Raw genomic sequence first — 14,884 nt, forward strand, 5'->3', positions numbered from 1 at the left:
CCAAAGGCTTTGTATGAAGGCGGCAATACACTCATATCCCTCGTGGACCAGTTCGTACCCAAAACATTCTACATTCAGGCAGCAACCGTGTCAATTTCCTCCTCAACTAGATTTAATGGCGAGAAGGCTGAGAAAAACTGGGAAAATATGGGTACTTTCTTTACGTTCCACCACCGTGCTAGAGTGGCTAGAGCCTAGGAATGCTAGTCCCAGATGTTGCGTATTGCGTTCAGCCAATCAGATTGCAGCAATCTGTTGTTTACCCCTGGCTGAATGCAGGGCCTAACATCAGGAAGTAGCATGAGCCACTCTAGCACGGTGGTGGAACGTAAAGAAAGTACCCATATTTTCCCAGTTTTTCTCAGCCTTCTCGCCATTAAATCTAGTTGAGGAGGAAATTGACACGGTTGCTGCCTGAATGTAGAATGTTTTGGGTACGAACTGGTCCACGAGGGATATGAGTGTATTGCCGCCTTCATACAATGCGTTTGGACGGTAAGATGGACCATCAACAGCCATCTGCCGGACTGTTGTCTGTCTATCTCCCTCCCCCTCTCTTTCTCACCCCTCCCCCTCTCTTTCTCCCCCCTCCCTCTCTCTGACGCGGTGCTCTCCTCTCTCTCTCTAAGCCTGTGGAGAGGAGGGGAACGTGTTGTGGGCGGCGCAGCGTTCAATTACTTCCCCCTGCTTCGAGAGTCACGCAGCGCAACGTTAAATTGCTCCCCTCTGCCACGAGAGCCCCAAGGCACCACGCTTGCTGCTCTCTGAACGAGCAGGTCTCAGCCTGGAGCCAATCTTCCCAGGTCAGTGTGCTCAGGGGGGAGCAATTTTATGACGCGCACACTGAGGAGCAGGCGGTCGATGAGGTGTTTGGAATAGAGAGAGAGGGACAGATAGAGAGAATTAATGAAAAGGAAAGAAAGAAATTAAAATAAATGAAAACGAGAACTGCTGAACGATGGCTCTTCTCTTTAAGTTTTCATTTCTCTATATTGGTTCCTCCCTCCATGATAGCTGCGTGACTACAGCTGTGAAGGAGATTTAGCGTCCTACTGCACCCTCCGTTGTTGCAGATGTCTGGCTGAAACTACTACTCTTGACTTTGTATCACTGAGTAGCTCTAACTAGAAGTATCAAATCAAATGTATTTATAAAGCCCTTCTTACATCAGCTGATATCTCAAAGTGCTGTACAGAAACCCAGCCTAAAACCCCAGAAAGCAAGCAATGCAGGTGTAGAAGCACGGTGGCTAGGAAAAACTCCCTAGAAAGGCAGGAACGTAGGAAGAAACCTAGAGAGGAACCAGGCTATGAGGGGTGGCCAGTCCTCTTCTGGCTGTGCCGGGTGGAGATTATAATAGAACATGGCCAAGATGTTCAAACGTTCATAGATGACCAGCAGGGTCAAATAATAATAATCACAGTGGTTGTAGAGGGTGCAACAGGTCAGCACCTCAGGAGTAAATGTCAGTTGGCTTTTCATAGCCGATCATTCAGAGTATCTCTAGTTTCAGTTCAGAGGTGAGGAGCTCCTAGGATGATCCACACAGACAGACAATGTCACACTTAACTGAGTGAGTAAGTTGTCTAAGGTGTTATACTATGACTGTGTGTGTTTCCAGGTGAAGGTGGCTGTTCTGAAGTACATTGAGACCTTGACCCTGCAGATGGAGCCTCAGGACTTTGTGAACTCCAGTGAGACGCGCCTGGCTGTGTCCCGCATCATCACCTGGACCACAGAGCCCAAGAGCTCCGACGTCAGGAAGGTACTGTACACACACACACATTTCTGTGAGCTGCAAATGGTTGATTATTGGTTGTAGCAAACTGATTGGTTCCTGATGCATGTGTGCGTGATTGGTACGTGTTATGTTGTATGTGCACATGTTACATAAAGGGTAAGTGTGTTTTTCTTCCTCTCTCTCTCCCGCTGTGTTCCAGGCGGCCCAGTCGGTACTGATCTCGTTGTTCCAGTTGAACACTCCAGAGTTCACCATGCTGCTGGCAGCCCTGCCCAAGACCTTCCAGGACGGAGCCACCAAACTGCTACAGAGCCACCTGAGGATCACCAGCAACACTGCACAGGTAACTACACCTGGTCTTAGCTGTAGCCCTCCCAACAGGTAACTACACCTGGTCTTAGCTGTATCCCTCCCAACAGGTAACTACACCTGGTCTTAGCTGTATCCCTCCCAACAGGTAACTACACCTGGTCTTAGCTGTATCCCTCCCAACAGGTAACTACACCTGGTCTTAGCTGTAGCCCTCCCAACAGGTAACTACACCTGGTCTTAGCTGTATCCCTCCCAACAGGTAACTACACCTGGTCTTAGCTGTAGCCCTCCCAACAGGTAACTACACCTGGTCTTAGCTGTAGCCCTCCCAACAGGTAACTACACCTGGTCTTAGCTGTAGCCCTCCCAACAGGTAACTACACCTGGTCTTAGCTGTATCCCTCCCAACAGGTAAATACACCTGGTCTTAGCTGTATCCCTCCCAACAGGTAACTACACCTGGTCTTAGCTGTATCCCTCCCAACAGGTAACTACACCTGGTCTTAGCTGTAGCCCTCCCAACAGGTAACTACACCTGGTCTTAGCTGTAGCCCTCTCAACAGGTAACTACACCTGGTCTTAGCTGTAGCCCTCCCAACAGGTAACTACACCTGGTCTTAGCTGTAGCCCTCCCAACAGGTAACTACACCTGGTCTTAGCTGTATCCCTCCCAACAGGTAACTACACCTGGTCTTAGCTGTATCCCTCCCAACAGGTAACTACACCTGGTCTTAGCTGTATCCCTCCCAACAGGTAACTACACCTGGTCTTAGCTGTATCCCTCCCAACAGGTAACTACACCTGGTCTTAGCTGTATCCCTCCCAACAGGTAACTACACCTGGTCTTAGCTGTATCCCTCCCAACAGGTAACTACACCTGGTCTTAGCTGTATCCCTCCCAACAGGTAACTACACCTGGTCTTAGCTGTAGCCCTCCCAACAGGTAACTACACCTGGTCTTAGCTGTAGCCCTCCCAACAGGTAACTACACCTGGTCTTAGCTGTAGCCCTCCCAACAGGTAACTACACCTGGTCTTAGCTGTATCCCTCCCAACAGGTAACTACACCTGGTCTTAGCTGTAGCCCTCCCAACAGGTAACTACACCTGGTCTTAGCTGTAGCCCTCCCAACAGGTAACTACACCTGGTCTTAGCTGTAGCCCTCCCAACAGGTAACTACACCTGGTCTTAGCTGTATCCCTCCCAACAGGTAAATACACCTGGTCTTAGCTGTATCCCTCCCAACAGGTAACTACACCTGGTCTTAGCTGTATCCCTCCCAACAGGTAACTACACCTGGTCTTAGCTGTATCCCTCCCAACAGGTAACTACACCTGGTCTTAGCTGTAGCCCTCCCAACAGGTAACTACACCTGGTCTTAGCTGTATCCCTCCCAACAGGTAACTACACCTGGTCTTAGCTGTATCCCTCCCAACAGGTAACTACACCTGGTCTTAGCTGTAGCCCTCCCAACAGGTAACTACACCTGGTCTTAGCTGTATCCCTCCCAACAGGTAAATACACCTGGTCTTAGCTGTATCCCTCCCAACAGGTAACTACACCTGGTCTTAGCTGTATCCCTCCCAACAGGTAACTACACCTGGTCTTAGCTGTAGCCCTCCCAACAGGTAACTACACCTGGTCTTAGCTGTATCCCTCCCAACAGGTAACTACACCTGGTCTTAGCTGTAGCCCTCCCAACAGGTAACTACACCTGGTCTTAGCTGTAGCCCTCCCAACAGGTAACTACACCTGGTCTTAGCTGTATCCCTCCCAACAGGTAACTACACCTGGTCTTAGCTGTAGCCCTCCCAACAGGTAACTACACCTGGTCTTAGCTGTAGCCCTCCCAACAGGTAACTACACCTGGTCTTAGCTGTAGCCCTCCCAACAGGTAACTACACCTGGTCTTAGCTGTATCCCTCCCAACAGGTAACTACACCTGGTCTTAGCTGTAGCCCTCCCAACAGGTAACTACACCTGGTCTTAGCTGTATCCCTCCCAACAGGTAACTACACCTGGTCTTAGCTGTAGCCCTCCCAACAGGTAACTACACCTGGTCTTAGCTGTAGCCCTCCCAACAGGTAAATACACCTGGTCTTAGCTGTATCCCTCCCAACAGGTAACTACACCTGGTCTTAGCTGTATCCCTCCCAACAGGTAACTACACCTGGTCTTAGCTGTAGCCCTCCCAACAGGTAACTACACCTGGTCTTAGCTGTAGCCCTCCCAACAGGTAACTACACCTGGTCTTAGCTGTAGCCCTCCCAACAGGTAACTACACCTGGTCTTAGCTGTAGCCCTCCCAACAGGTAACTACACCTGGTCTTAGCTGTAGCCCTCCCAACAGGTAACTACACCTGGTCTTAGCTGTATCCCTCCCAACAGGTAACTACACCTGGTCTTAGCTGTATCCCTCCCAACAGGTAACTACACCTGGTCTTAGCTGTATCCCTCCCAACAGGTAACTACACCTGGTCTTAGCTGTATCCCTCCCAACAGGTAACTACACCTGGTCTTAGCTGTATCCCTCCCAACAGGTAACTACACCTGGTCTTAGCTGTATCCCTCCCAACAGGTAACTACACCTGGTCTTAGCTGTATCTCTCCCAACAGGTAACTACACCTGGTCTTAGCTGTATCCCTCCCAACAGGTAACTACACCTGGTCTTAGCTGTATCCCTCCCAACAGGTAACTACACCTGGTCTTAGCTGTATCCCTCCCAACAGGTAACTACACCTGGTCTTAGCTGTAGCCCTCCCAACAGGTAACTACACCTGGTCTTAGCTGTATCCCTCCCAACAGGTAAATACACCTGGTCTTAGCTGTAGCCCTCCCAACAGGTAACTACACCTGGTCTTAGCTGTAGCCCTCCCAACAGGTAACTACACCTGGTCTTAGCTGTATCCCTCCCAACAGGTAACTACACCTGGTCTTAGCTGTATCCCTCCCAACAGGTAACTACACCTGGTCTTAGCTGTAGCCCTCCCAACAGGTAACTACACCTGGTCTTAGCTGTAGCCCTCCCAACAGGTAACTACACCTGGTCTTAGCTGTATCCCTCCCAACAGGTAACTACACCTGGTCTTAGCTGTATCCCTCCCAACAGGTAACTACACCTGGTCTTAGCTGTAGCCCTCCCAACAGGTAACTACACCTGGTCTTAGCTGTAGCCCTCCCAACAGGTAACTACACCTGGTCTTAGCTGTAGCCCTCCCAACAGGTAACTACACCTGGTCTTAGCTGTATCCCTCCCAACAGGTAACTACACCTGGTCTTAGCTGTATCCCTCCCAACAGGTAACTACACCTGGTCTTAGCTGTATCCCTCCCAACAGGTAACTACACCTGGTCTTAGCTGTATCCCTCCCAACAGGTAACTACATCTGGTCTTAGCTGTATCCCTCCCAACAGGTAACTACACCTGGTCTTAGCTGTATCCCTCCCAACAGGTAACTACACCTGGTCTTAGCTGTAGCCCTCCCAACAGGTAACTACACCTGGTCTTAGCTGTATCCCTCCCAACAGGTAACTACACCTGGTCTTAGCTGTATCTCTCCCAACAGGTAACTACACCTGGTCTTAGCTGTATCCCTCCCAACATGTAACTACACCTGGTCTTAGCTGTATCCCTCCCAACAGGTAACTACACCTGGTCTTAGCTGTATCCCTCCCAACAGGTAACTACATCTGGTCTTAGCTGTATCCCTCCCAACAGGTAACTACACCTGGTCTTAGCTGTATCCCTCCCAACAGGTAACTACACCTGGTCTTAGCTGTAGCCCTCCCAACAGGTAACTACACCTGGTCTTAGCTGTAGCCCTCCCAACAGGTAACTACACCTGGTCCTAGCTGTATCCCTCCCAACAGGTAACTACACCTGGTCTTAGCTGTAGCCCTCCCAACAGGTAAATACACCTGGTCTTAGCTGTATCCCTCCCAACAGGTAACTACACCTGGTCTTAGCTGTAGCCCTCCCAACAGGTAACTACACCTGGTCTTAGCTGTATCCCTCCCAACAGGTAAATACACCTGGTCTTAGCTGTATCCCTCCCAACAGGTAACTACACCTGGTCTTAGCTGTAGCCCTCCCAACAGGTAACTACACCTGGTCTTAGCTGTATCCCTCCCAACAGGTAAATACACCTGGTCGTAGCTGTAGCCCTCCCAACAGGTAACTACACCTGGTCTTAGCTGTAGCCCTCCCAACAGGTAACTACACCTGGTCTTAGCTGTAGCCCTCCCAACAGGTAACTACACCTGGTCTTAGCTGTATCCCTCCCAACAGGTAACTACACCTGGTCTTAGCTGTATCCCTCCCAACAGGTAACTACACCTGGTCTTAGCTGTAGCCCTCCCAACAGGTAACTACACCTGGTCCTAGCTGTATCCCTCCCAACAGGTAACTACACCTGGTCTTAGCTGTAGCCCTCCCAACAGGTAAATACACCTGGTCTTAGCTGTATCCCTCCCAACAGGTAACTACACCTGGTCTTAGCTGTAGCCCTCCCAACAGGTAACTACACCTGGTCTTAGCTGTATCCCTCCCAACAGGTAAATACACCTGGTCTTAGCTGTAGCCCTTCCAGTTTGTAGGAGTTGGTTCTTGACGTGTGTAAGAAGTGATCAGGCTGGTGGAAACTAAACGGCCCTAGAATGATCAACAGCGGCGCCGGAGGCGATGCCTGCCATTTTACGGGCTCCTAACCAGTTGTGTTATTGTGTGTGTTTTTTCCAACTTATATTGTACATGATGTTGCCGCTACCGTCTCTTATGACCGAAAAGAGCTTCAGGATATCAGAACAGCGGTTACTCAGCTCGAACTGAATGAAGAATTTTTCTTTTAATGAGTCTGACGCAAAGTATATACTATTATGTTAAGACCAGGCCCAAATCCCCGTCATCCGCGTGAAGAACAGACAGATGAGAGCGGGGTGCCTTGTGAGAATTCACCGACGAGTAGGTGAACCACCACTACCCTCCGTATTATTGGCCAACGTGCAATCATTGGAAAACAAACTGGACGATCTACGATTTGACTATCCTACCAACGGGACATTAAATAACGGCGATATTTTATGTTTCACCGAGACGTGACTGAACGACGACATGGATAATATAGAGCTGGCAGGGTTTTCCGTGCATTAGCAGGACGGAGCAGCTACGTCTGGTAAGACGAGGAGCGGGAGTGTGTCTCTCTATTTGTCAATAACAGCTGGTGTGCGATGTCTAATATTAAAGAAGTCTTGAGGTATTGCTCGCCTGAGGTAGAGTACCTTATGATAAGCTGTAGACCACACTATCTACCAAGAGAGTTCTCATCTGTATTATTCATAGCCGTCTATTTACCACCACAGACCGATGCTGCACTAAGACCGCTCTCAACCAACTCTATAAGGCCATAAACAAAGAAGAAAATGCTCACCCAGAAGCGTCACTCCTACTGGCCGGGAACTTTAATGCGGTCAAACTTAAATACGGGTTACCTCATTTCTATCAGCGTGTTAAATGTGCAACCAGAGGGAACAAATCTCTAGACCACCTTTACTCCACACACAGAGATGCATACAAAGCTCTCCCCCGCCCTCTATTTGGTAAATCTGACCATAATTCTATCCTCCTGATTCCTGCTTACAAGCAAAAACAAAAGCAGGAAGTACCAGTGACTCACTCAATATGGAAGTGGTCAGATGACGCGGATGCTACGCTACAGGACTGTTTTGCTGCACAGACTGGAATATGTTCCGGGATTCATCCAATGGCATTGAGGAGTACACCACCTCAGTCATCGGCTTCATCAATAAGTGCATCGACGACGTCATCCCCACAGTGACCATACGTACATAACCCAACCAGAAGCCTTGGACATCCGCATCGAGCAAAAGGCTAGAGCTGCCTCTTTCAAGGAGCGGGACACTAATTCAGATGCTTATAAGAAATCCTGCTATGCCCTCAGACCGAACCATCAAACAGGCAAAGCATCAATACAGGACAAAGATTGAACCCTACTACACCGACTCTGACGCTCGTCGGATGTGGCAGGGCTTGCATACTATTAAGGACTACAAAAGGAAACCCAGCCGTGGGAGCCTATCAGACAATCTAAATGCCTTTTATGCTCGCTACAAGGCAAGCAACGCTGAAGCATGCATGAGAGCACCAGCTGTTCCGAACAACTGTGTGATCATGCTCTCCGTAGCCGATGTGAGCAAGACCTTTAAACAGGTCAACATTCACAAAGCCGCTGGGCCAGACGGATTACCAAAATGTGTACTCAAACATGCGCAGACCAACTGGCAGGTGCCTTCACTGACATTTTCAACAGACCACCATAGTCCCTGTGCCCAAGAAAGGGAAGGTAAATGACTACCGTCCTGTAGCACTCACGTTGGTAGCTATAAAGTGTTTTGAAAGGCTGCTCATGGCTCACAACACCCTAGACACACTCCAATTTGCATACCGCCCCAACAGATCCACAGATGACGCAATCGCACTCCAAACTTCCCTTTCCCACCTGGACAAAAGGAACACCTATGTGAGAATGCGATTCATTGACTACAGCTCAGCGTTCAACACCATAGTGCCCACAAAGCTCATCACTAAGCTAAGGACCCTGGGACTAAACACCTCCCTCTGCAACTGGATCCTGGACTTCCTGACAGGCCGCCCCCAGGTGGTAAGGGTAGGTAACAACACATCTGCGACGCTGATCCTCAACACTGGGACCCCTCAGGGGTGTGTACTTAGTCCTCTCCTGTACTCCCTGTTCACCCACGACTGTGTGGCCAAACACGACTCCCAACACCATCATTAAGTTTGCTGACGACACAATGTGGACGGCCTATAGGGAGTTGGTCAGAGATCTGGCAGTGTGGTGCCAGGACATCTCCCTCAATGTGAGCAGGAAAAGGCGGGCCGAACCGGCCCCCATTAACATTGACGGGGCTGTAGTGGAGAGGGTCGAGAGTTTCAAGTTCCTTGGTGTCCACATCCCCAACAAACTCTCATGGTCCAAGCACACCAAGACAGTTGTGAGGAGGGCACGACAACACCTTCTCCCCCTCAGGAGACTGAAAAGATTTGGCATGGGTCCCCAGATCCTCAAAGTTCTACAGCTGCACCATCGAGAGCATCCTGACCTGTTGCATCACCTGGTATGGCAACTGCTCGGCATCTGATTGTAAGGCGCTACAGAGGGTAGTGCGGACGGCCCAGTACACCACTGGGGCCAAGCTTCCTGCCATCCAGGACCTATAATTCAGGACCTATAATAGGCGGTGTCAGAGGAAAGCCCATAAAATTGTCAGACTCCAGCCATCCAAGTCATAGACTGTTCTCTCTGCTACCGCATGGCAAGCGGTACCGGAGCGCCAAGTTTAGGTCCAAAAGGCTTCTTAAGAGCTTCTACCTCCAAGCCATAAAACTGCTGAACAATTAATCAAATGGCCACTGGACTATTTACATTATCTGTGCCTAGTCACTTTACCCCTACCTACATGTACATATTACCTTAGCTAACCTGTACCCCCACACATTGACTGTACCCCTTGTATATAGCCTCATTATTGTTGTCATTTTCTTGTTAGTTTTTGATACATTTTTTTACTTTAGTTTATTTAGTAAATATTTTCTTAACTCTATTTCTTGAACTACATTGTTGGTTAAGGGCTTGTAGGTAAGCATTTCACGGTAAGGTCTACACCTGTTGTATTCTGCGCATGTGACTAATAATGTACTTATAGACACTGTAAGAACTGATCAGGCTGGTGGAACACTAAAAGACACTAGCATGTTCTGACAATTTGATGCTCTCTTCCCCCAGGCCCCGATGGGAAGCCCTCTAACACGCCACACGCCCCGCTCTCCTGCCAGCTGGTCCAGCCCCCTCACCTCTCCTACCAACACATCACAGAACACATCCTCACTCGGGTAATGCATACACAAACCTCCCGGAGCACATCAAGGTAACACCTTCCACACTTACATATTGTTGACCTATTGTGGTGGTAATATGACTGATGTGTTGTTGTGGTGCAGTGCGTTTGACTACGACACAGAGAACATGAACTCAGACGACATCTACAGTAGTCTGAGAGGAGTTACAGAGGCCATTCAGAACTTCTCCGTCCGCAGCCAGGAAGACATGAACGAAACGGTGAGGAGAGAGAGAGAGAGACTGTGAATGTGAACCCTCCCTACACTATGGAATGCGTCTTTATAAATGCGAGCTCGTTTTCTTCATAATGTGTAGTCTGTCAGGTGGATTCAGGTGTTACGCCTGATTCCACCTGGGGGGGTGAGATATGGAAGAGGGAGAGGGAGAGAGAGAGATATGGAAGAGGGAGAGAGAGAGATATGGAAGAGGGAGAGAGAGAGATATGGAAGAGGGAGAGAGAGAGAGATATGGAAGAGGGAGAGAGAGAGATATGGAAGAGGGAGAGAGAGAGATATGGAAGAGGGAGAGAGAGAGATATGGAAGAGGGAGAGAGAGAGATATGGAAGAGGGAGAGAGAGAGAATGGAAGAGGGGGAGAGAGAGAGAGATATGGAAGAGGGAGAGAGAGAGGAATGGAAGAGGGAGAGAGAGAGAGATATGGAAGAGGGAGAGAGAGAGATATGGAAGAGGGAGAGAGAGCGATATGGAAGAGGGAGAGAGAGCGATATGGAAGAGGGAGAGAGCGCGATATGGAAGAGGGAGAGAGCGCGATATGGAAGAGGGAGAGAGCGCGATATGGAAGAGGGAGAGAGCGCGATATGGAAGAGGGAGAGAGAGCGATATGGAAGAGGGGAGAGAGCGATATGGAAGAGGGAGAGAGCGCGATATGGAAGAGAGGGAGAGAGCGATATGGAAGAGGGAGAGAGCGCGATATGGAAGAGGGAGAGAGCGCGATATGGAAGAGGGAGAGACGCGATATGGAAGAGGGGAGAGAGCGATATGGAAGAGGGAGAGAGCGATATGGAAGAGGGAGAGAGCGCGATATGGAAAAGAGGAGAGAGCGCGATATGGAAGAGGGAGAGAGAGCGATATGGAAGAGGGAGAGAGCGCGATATGGAAGAGGGAGAGAGCGCGATATGGAAGAGGGAGAGAGAGCGATATGGAAGAGGGAGAGAGAGCGATATGGAAGAGGGAGAGAGCGCGATATGGAAGAGGGAGAGAGCGCGATATGGAAGAGGGAGAGAGCGATATGGAAGAGGGGGAGAGAGCGCGATATGGAAGAGGGAGAGAGAGCGATATGGAAGAGGGAGAGAAGCGCGATATGGAAGAGGAGAGAGAGCGATATGGAAGAGGGAGAGAGAGCGATATGGAAGAGGAGAGAGAGCGCGATATGGAAGAGGGAGAGAGCGCGATATGGAAGAGGGGAGAGAGCGATATGGAAGAGGGAGAGAGAGCGATATGGAAGAGGGAGAGAGAGCGATATGGAAGAGGGAGAGAGCGCGATATGGAAGAGGGGAGAGAGCGATATGGAAGAGGGAGAGAGCGCGATATGGAAGAGGGAGAGAGCGATATGGAAGAGGGAGAAGCGCGATATGGAAGAGGGAGAGAGCGCGATATGGAAGAGGGAGAGAGCGCGATATGGAAGAGGGGAGAGCGCGAGACGGAAGAGGGAGAGAGCGCGAGACGGAAGAGGGAGAGAGCGCGAGACGGAAGAGGGAGAGAGCGCGAGACGGAAGAGGGAGAGAGCGCGAGACGGAAGAGGGAGAGAGCGCGAGAGACGGAAGAGGGAGAGAGCGAGAGACGGAAGAGGGAGAGAGCGCGAGAGACGGAAGAGGGAGAGAGCGCGAGAGACGGAAGAGGGAGAGAGCGCGAGAGACGGAAGAGGGAGAGAGCGCGAGAGACGGAAGAGGGAGAGAGCGAGAGACGGAAGAGGGAGAGAGCGAGAGACGGAAGAGGGAGAGAGCGCGAGAGACGGAAGAGGGAGAGAGCGCGAGAGACGGAAGAGGGAGAGAGAGCGAGAGACGGAAGAGGGAGAGAGCGAGAGACGGAAGAGGGAGAGAGCGAGAGACGGAAGAGGGAGAGAGCGCGAGAGACGGAAGAGGGGAGAGAGCGAGAGACGGAAGAGGGAGAGAGAGCGAGAGACGGAAGAGGGAGAGAGCGAGAGACGGAAGAGGGAGAGAGCGCGAGAGACGGAAGAGGGAGAGAGCGAGAGACGGAAGAGGGAGAGAGGCGAGAGACGGAAGAGGGAGAGAGCGAGAGACGGAAGAGGGAGAGAAGCGCGAGAGACGGAAGAGGGAGAGAGCGCGAGAGACGGAAGAGGGAGAGAGCGAGAGACGGAAGAGGGAGAGAGCGCGAGAGACGGAAGAGGGAGAGAGCGCGAGAGACGGAAGAGGGAGAGAGCGAGAGACGGAAGAGGGAGAGAGCGCGAGAGACGGAAGAGGGAGAGAGAGCGAGAGACGGAAGAGGGAGAGAGCGCGAGAGACGGAAGAGGGAGAGAGCGCGAGAGACGGAAGAGGGAGAGAGCGAGAGACGGAAGAGGGGAGAGAGCGAGAGACGGAAGAGGGAGAGAGCGCGAGAGACGGAAGAGGGAGAGAGCGAGAGAGAGACGGAAGAGGGAGAGAGAGAGAGCGAGAGACGGAAGAGGGAGAGAGAGAGAGCGAGAGACGGAAGAGGGAGAGAGAGAGAGCGAGAGACGGAAGAGGGAGAGAGAGAGAGCGAGAGACGGAGAGGGAGAGAGAGAGAAGCGAGAGACGGAGAGGGAGAGAGAGAGCGAGAGACGGGAGAGGGAGAGAGAGAAGCGAGAGACGGGAGAGGAGAGAGAGAGAGCGAAGAGACGGGAGAGGGAGAGAGAGAGAGCGAGAGACGGGAGAGGGAGAGAGAGAGAGCGAGAGACGGGAGAGGGAGAGAGAGAGAGCGAGAGACGGGAGAGGGAGAGAGAGAGAGCGAGAGACGGGAGAGGGAGAGAGAGCGAGAGACGGGGAGAGGGAGAGAGAGCGAGGGAGAGAGAGCGAGAGACGGGAGAGAGGGAGAGAGAGCGAGAGACGGGAGAGGGAGAGAGAGCGAGAGACGGGAGAGGGAGAGAGAGCGAGACGGAAGAGGGGGAGAGAGAGAGAGACGGAAGAGGGGAGAGAGAGAGAGAGATATGGAAGAGGGGAGAGAGAGAGATATGGAAGAGGGGAGAGAGAGAGAGATATGGAAGAGGGGAGAGAGAGAGAGATATGGAAGAGAGAGAGAGAGAGATGGAAGAGGGAGAGAGAGAGAGATGGAAGAGGGAGAGAGAGAGAGATGGAAGAGAGAGAGATATGGAAGAGGGAGAGAGAGAGAGATATGGAAGAGGGGGAAGAGAGAGAGATATGGAAGAGGGAGAGAGAGAGATGGAAGAGGGGAGAGAGAGAGATGGAAGAGGGAGAGAGAGAGATGGAAGAGGGGAGAGAGAGAGATGGAAGAGGGAGAGATGGAAGAGGGAGAGATGGAAGAGGGAGAGATGGAAGAGGGAGAGGGAGAGATGGAAGAGGGAGAGGGAGAGAGAGAGAGAGATGGGAGAGGGAGAGGGAGAGAGAGAGAGAGATGGGAGAGGAGAGAGAGAGAGATGGGAGAGGGAGAGAGAGAGAGAGATGGAAGAGGGAGAGAGAGAGAGAGATGGAAGAGGGAGAGAGAGAGAGATGGAAGAGGGAGAGAGAGATGGAAGAGGGAGAGAGAGAGAGAGAGAGATGGAAGAGGGAGAGAGAGGGAGAGATGGAAGAGGGAGAGAGAGAGAGATGGAAGAGGGAGAGAGAGAGAGATGGAAGAGGGAGAGAGAGATGGAAGAGGGAGAGAGAGATGGAAGAGGGAGAGAGAGAGATGGAAGAGGGAGAGAGAGAGAGATGGAAGAGGGAGAGAGAGAGATGGAAGAGGGGGAGAGAGAGAGATGGAAGAGGGGAGAGAGAGATATGGAAGAGGGGAGAGAGAGATATGGAAGAGGGGGAGAGAGAGATATGGAAGAGGGGAGAGAGAGATATGGAAGAGGTGGAGAGAGAGATATGGAAGAGGGGGAGAGAGAGATATGGAAGAGGGGGAGAGAGAGAGATATGGAAGAGGGGGAGAGAGAGAGAGATATGGAAGAGGGGGAGAGAGAGATATGGAAGAGGGAGAGAGAGAGAGAGATATGGAAGAGGGGGAGAGAGAGAGATATGGAAGAGGGAGATATGGAAGAGGGGAGAGAGAGAGATGGAAGAGGGAGAGATATGGAAGAGGGAGAGAGAGAGAGATGGAAGAGAGAGAGATGAGAGAGAGAGAGAGAGATGGAAGAGAGAGAGATATGGAAGAGGGAGAGAGAGATATGGAAGAGGGAGAGAGAGAGATGGAAGAGGGAGAGAGAGAGATGGAAGAGGGAGAGAGAGAGATGGAAGGGGGAGAGAGAGAGAGAGATGGAAGAGGGAGAGAGAGAAAGATGGGAGAGAGAGAAAGATGGGAGAGGGAGAGATGGAAGAGGGAGAGGGAGAGATGGAAGAGGGAGAGGGAGAGATGGAAGAGGGAGAGAGAGAGAGAGATGGAAGAGGGAGAGAGAGAGAGAGATGGAAGAGGGAGAGAGAGAGAGAGATGGAAGAGGGAGAGAGAGAGAGAGATGGAAGAGGGAGAGAGATGGAAGAGGGAGAGGGAGAGAGATGGAAGAGGGAGAGAGAGAGATGGAAGAGGGAGAGAGAGAGAGATGGAAGAGGGAGAGAGAGAGAGAGAGATGGAAGAAGGAGAGAGAGAGAGATGGAAGAAGGAGAGAGCGAGAGATGGAAGGGGGAGAGAGAGAGATGGAAGAGGGAGAGAGAGAGATGGAAGAGGGAGAGAGAGCGAGATATGGAAGAGGGAGAGAGAGAGAGAGATGGGAGAGAGAGAGAGATGGAAGAGGGAGAGAGAGAGAGAGAT

At 51.3% G+C, this 14,884-nt stretch overlaps 1 protein-coding gene across 44 annotated transcripts in view; it reads left to right on the plus strand.

Moving 5' to 3' along the window:
• The window catches only part of LOC106592465 (CLIP-associating protein 2), a 132,009-nt gene that overhangs the window by 101,903 nt on the left and 15,222 nt on the right, over window positions 1-14,884 (plus strand). For 29 of the 44 annotated variants that reach the window (XM_045694965.1, XM_045694968.1, XM_045694964.1 and 26 more), the window contains 5 exons: window positions 630-803; window positions 1,622-1,765; window positions 1,941-2,084; window positions 9,876-9,982; window positions 10,091-10,208. In XM_045694965.1, coding sequence (XP_045550921.1) covers window positions 630-803; window positions 1,622-1,765; window positions 1,941-2,084; window positions 9,876-9,982; window positions 10,091-10,208 — 687 coding nt within the window. The remainder of the gene's footprint in view (window positions 1-629; window positions 804-1,621; window positions 1,766-1,940; window positions 2,085-9,875; window positions 9,983-10,090; window positions 10,209-14,884) is intronic. The other 15 variants (XM_045694980.1, XM_045694985.1, XM_045694986.1 and 12 more) reach the window with 1 other exon arrangement.

Source organism: Salmo salar, chromosome ssa14 (genome assembly GCF_905237065.1).
Source record: "Salmo salar chromosome ssa14, Ssal_v3.1, whole genome shotgun sequence".
Classification (NCBI taxonomy): Eukaryota; Metazoa; Chordata; class Actinopteri; order Salmoniformes; family Salmonidae; genus Salmo; species Salmo salar.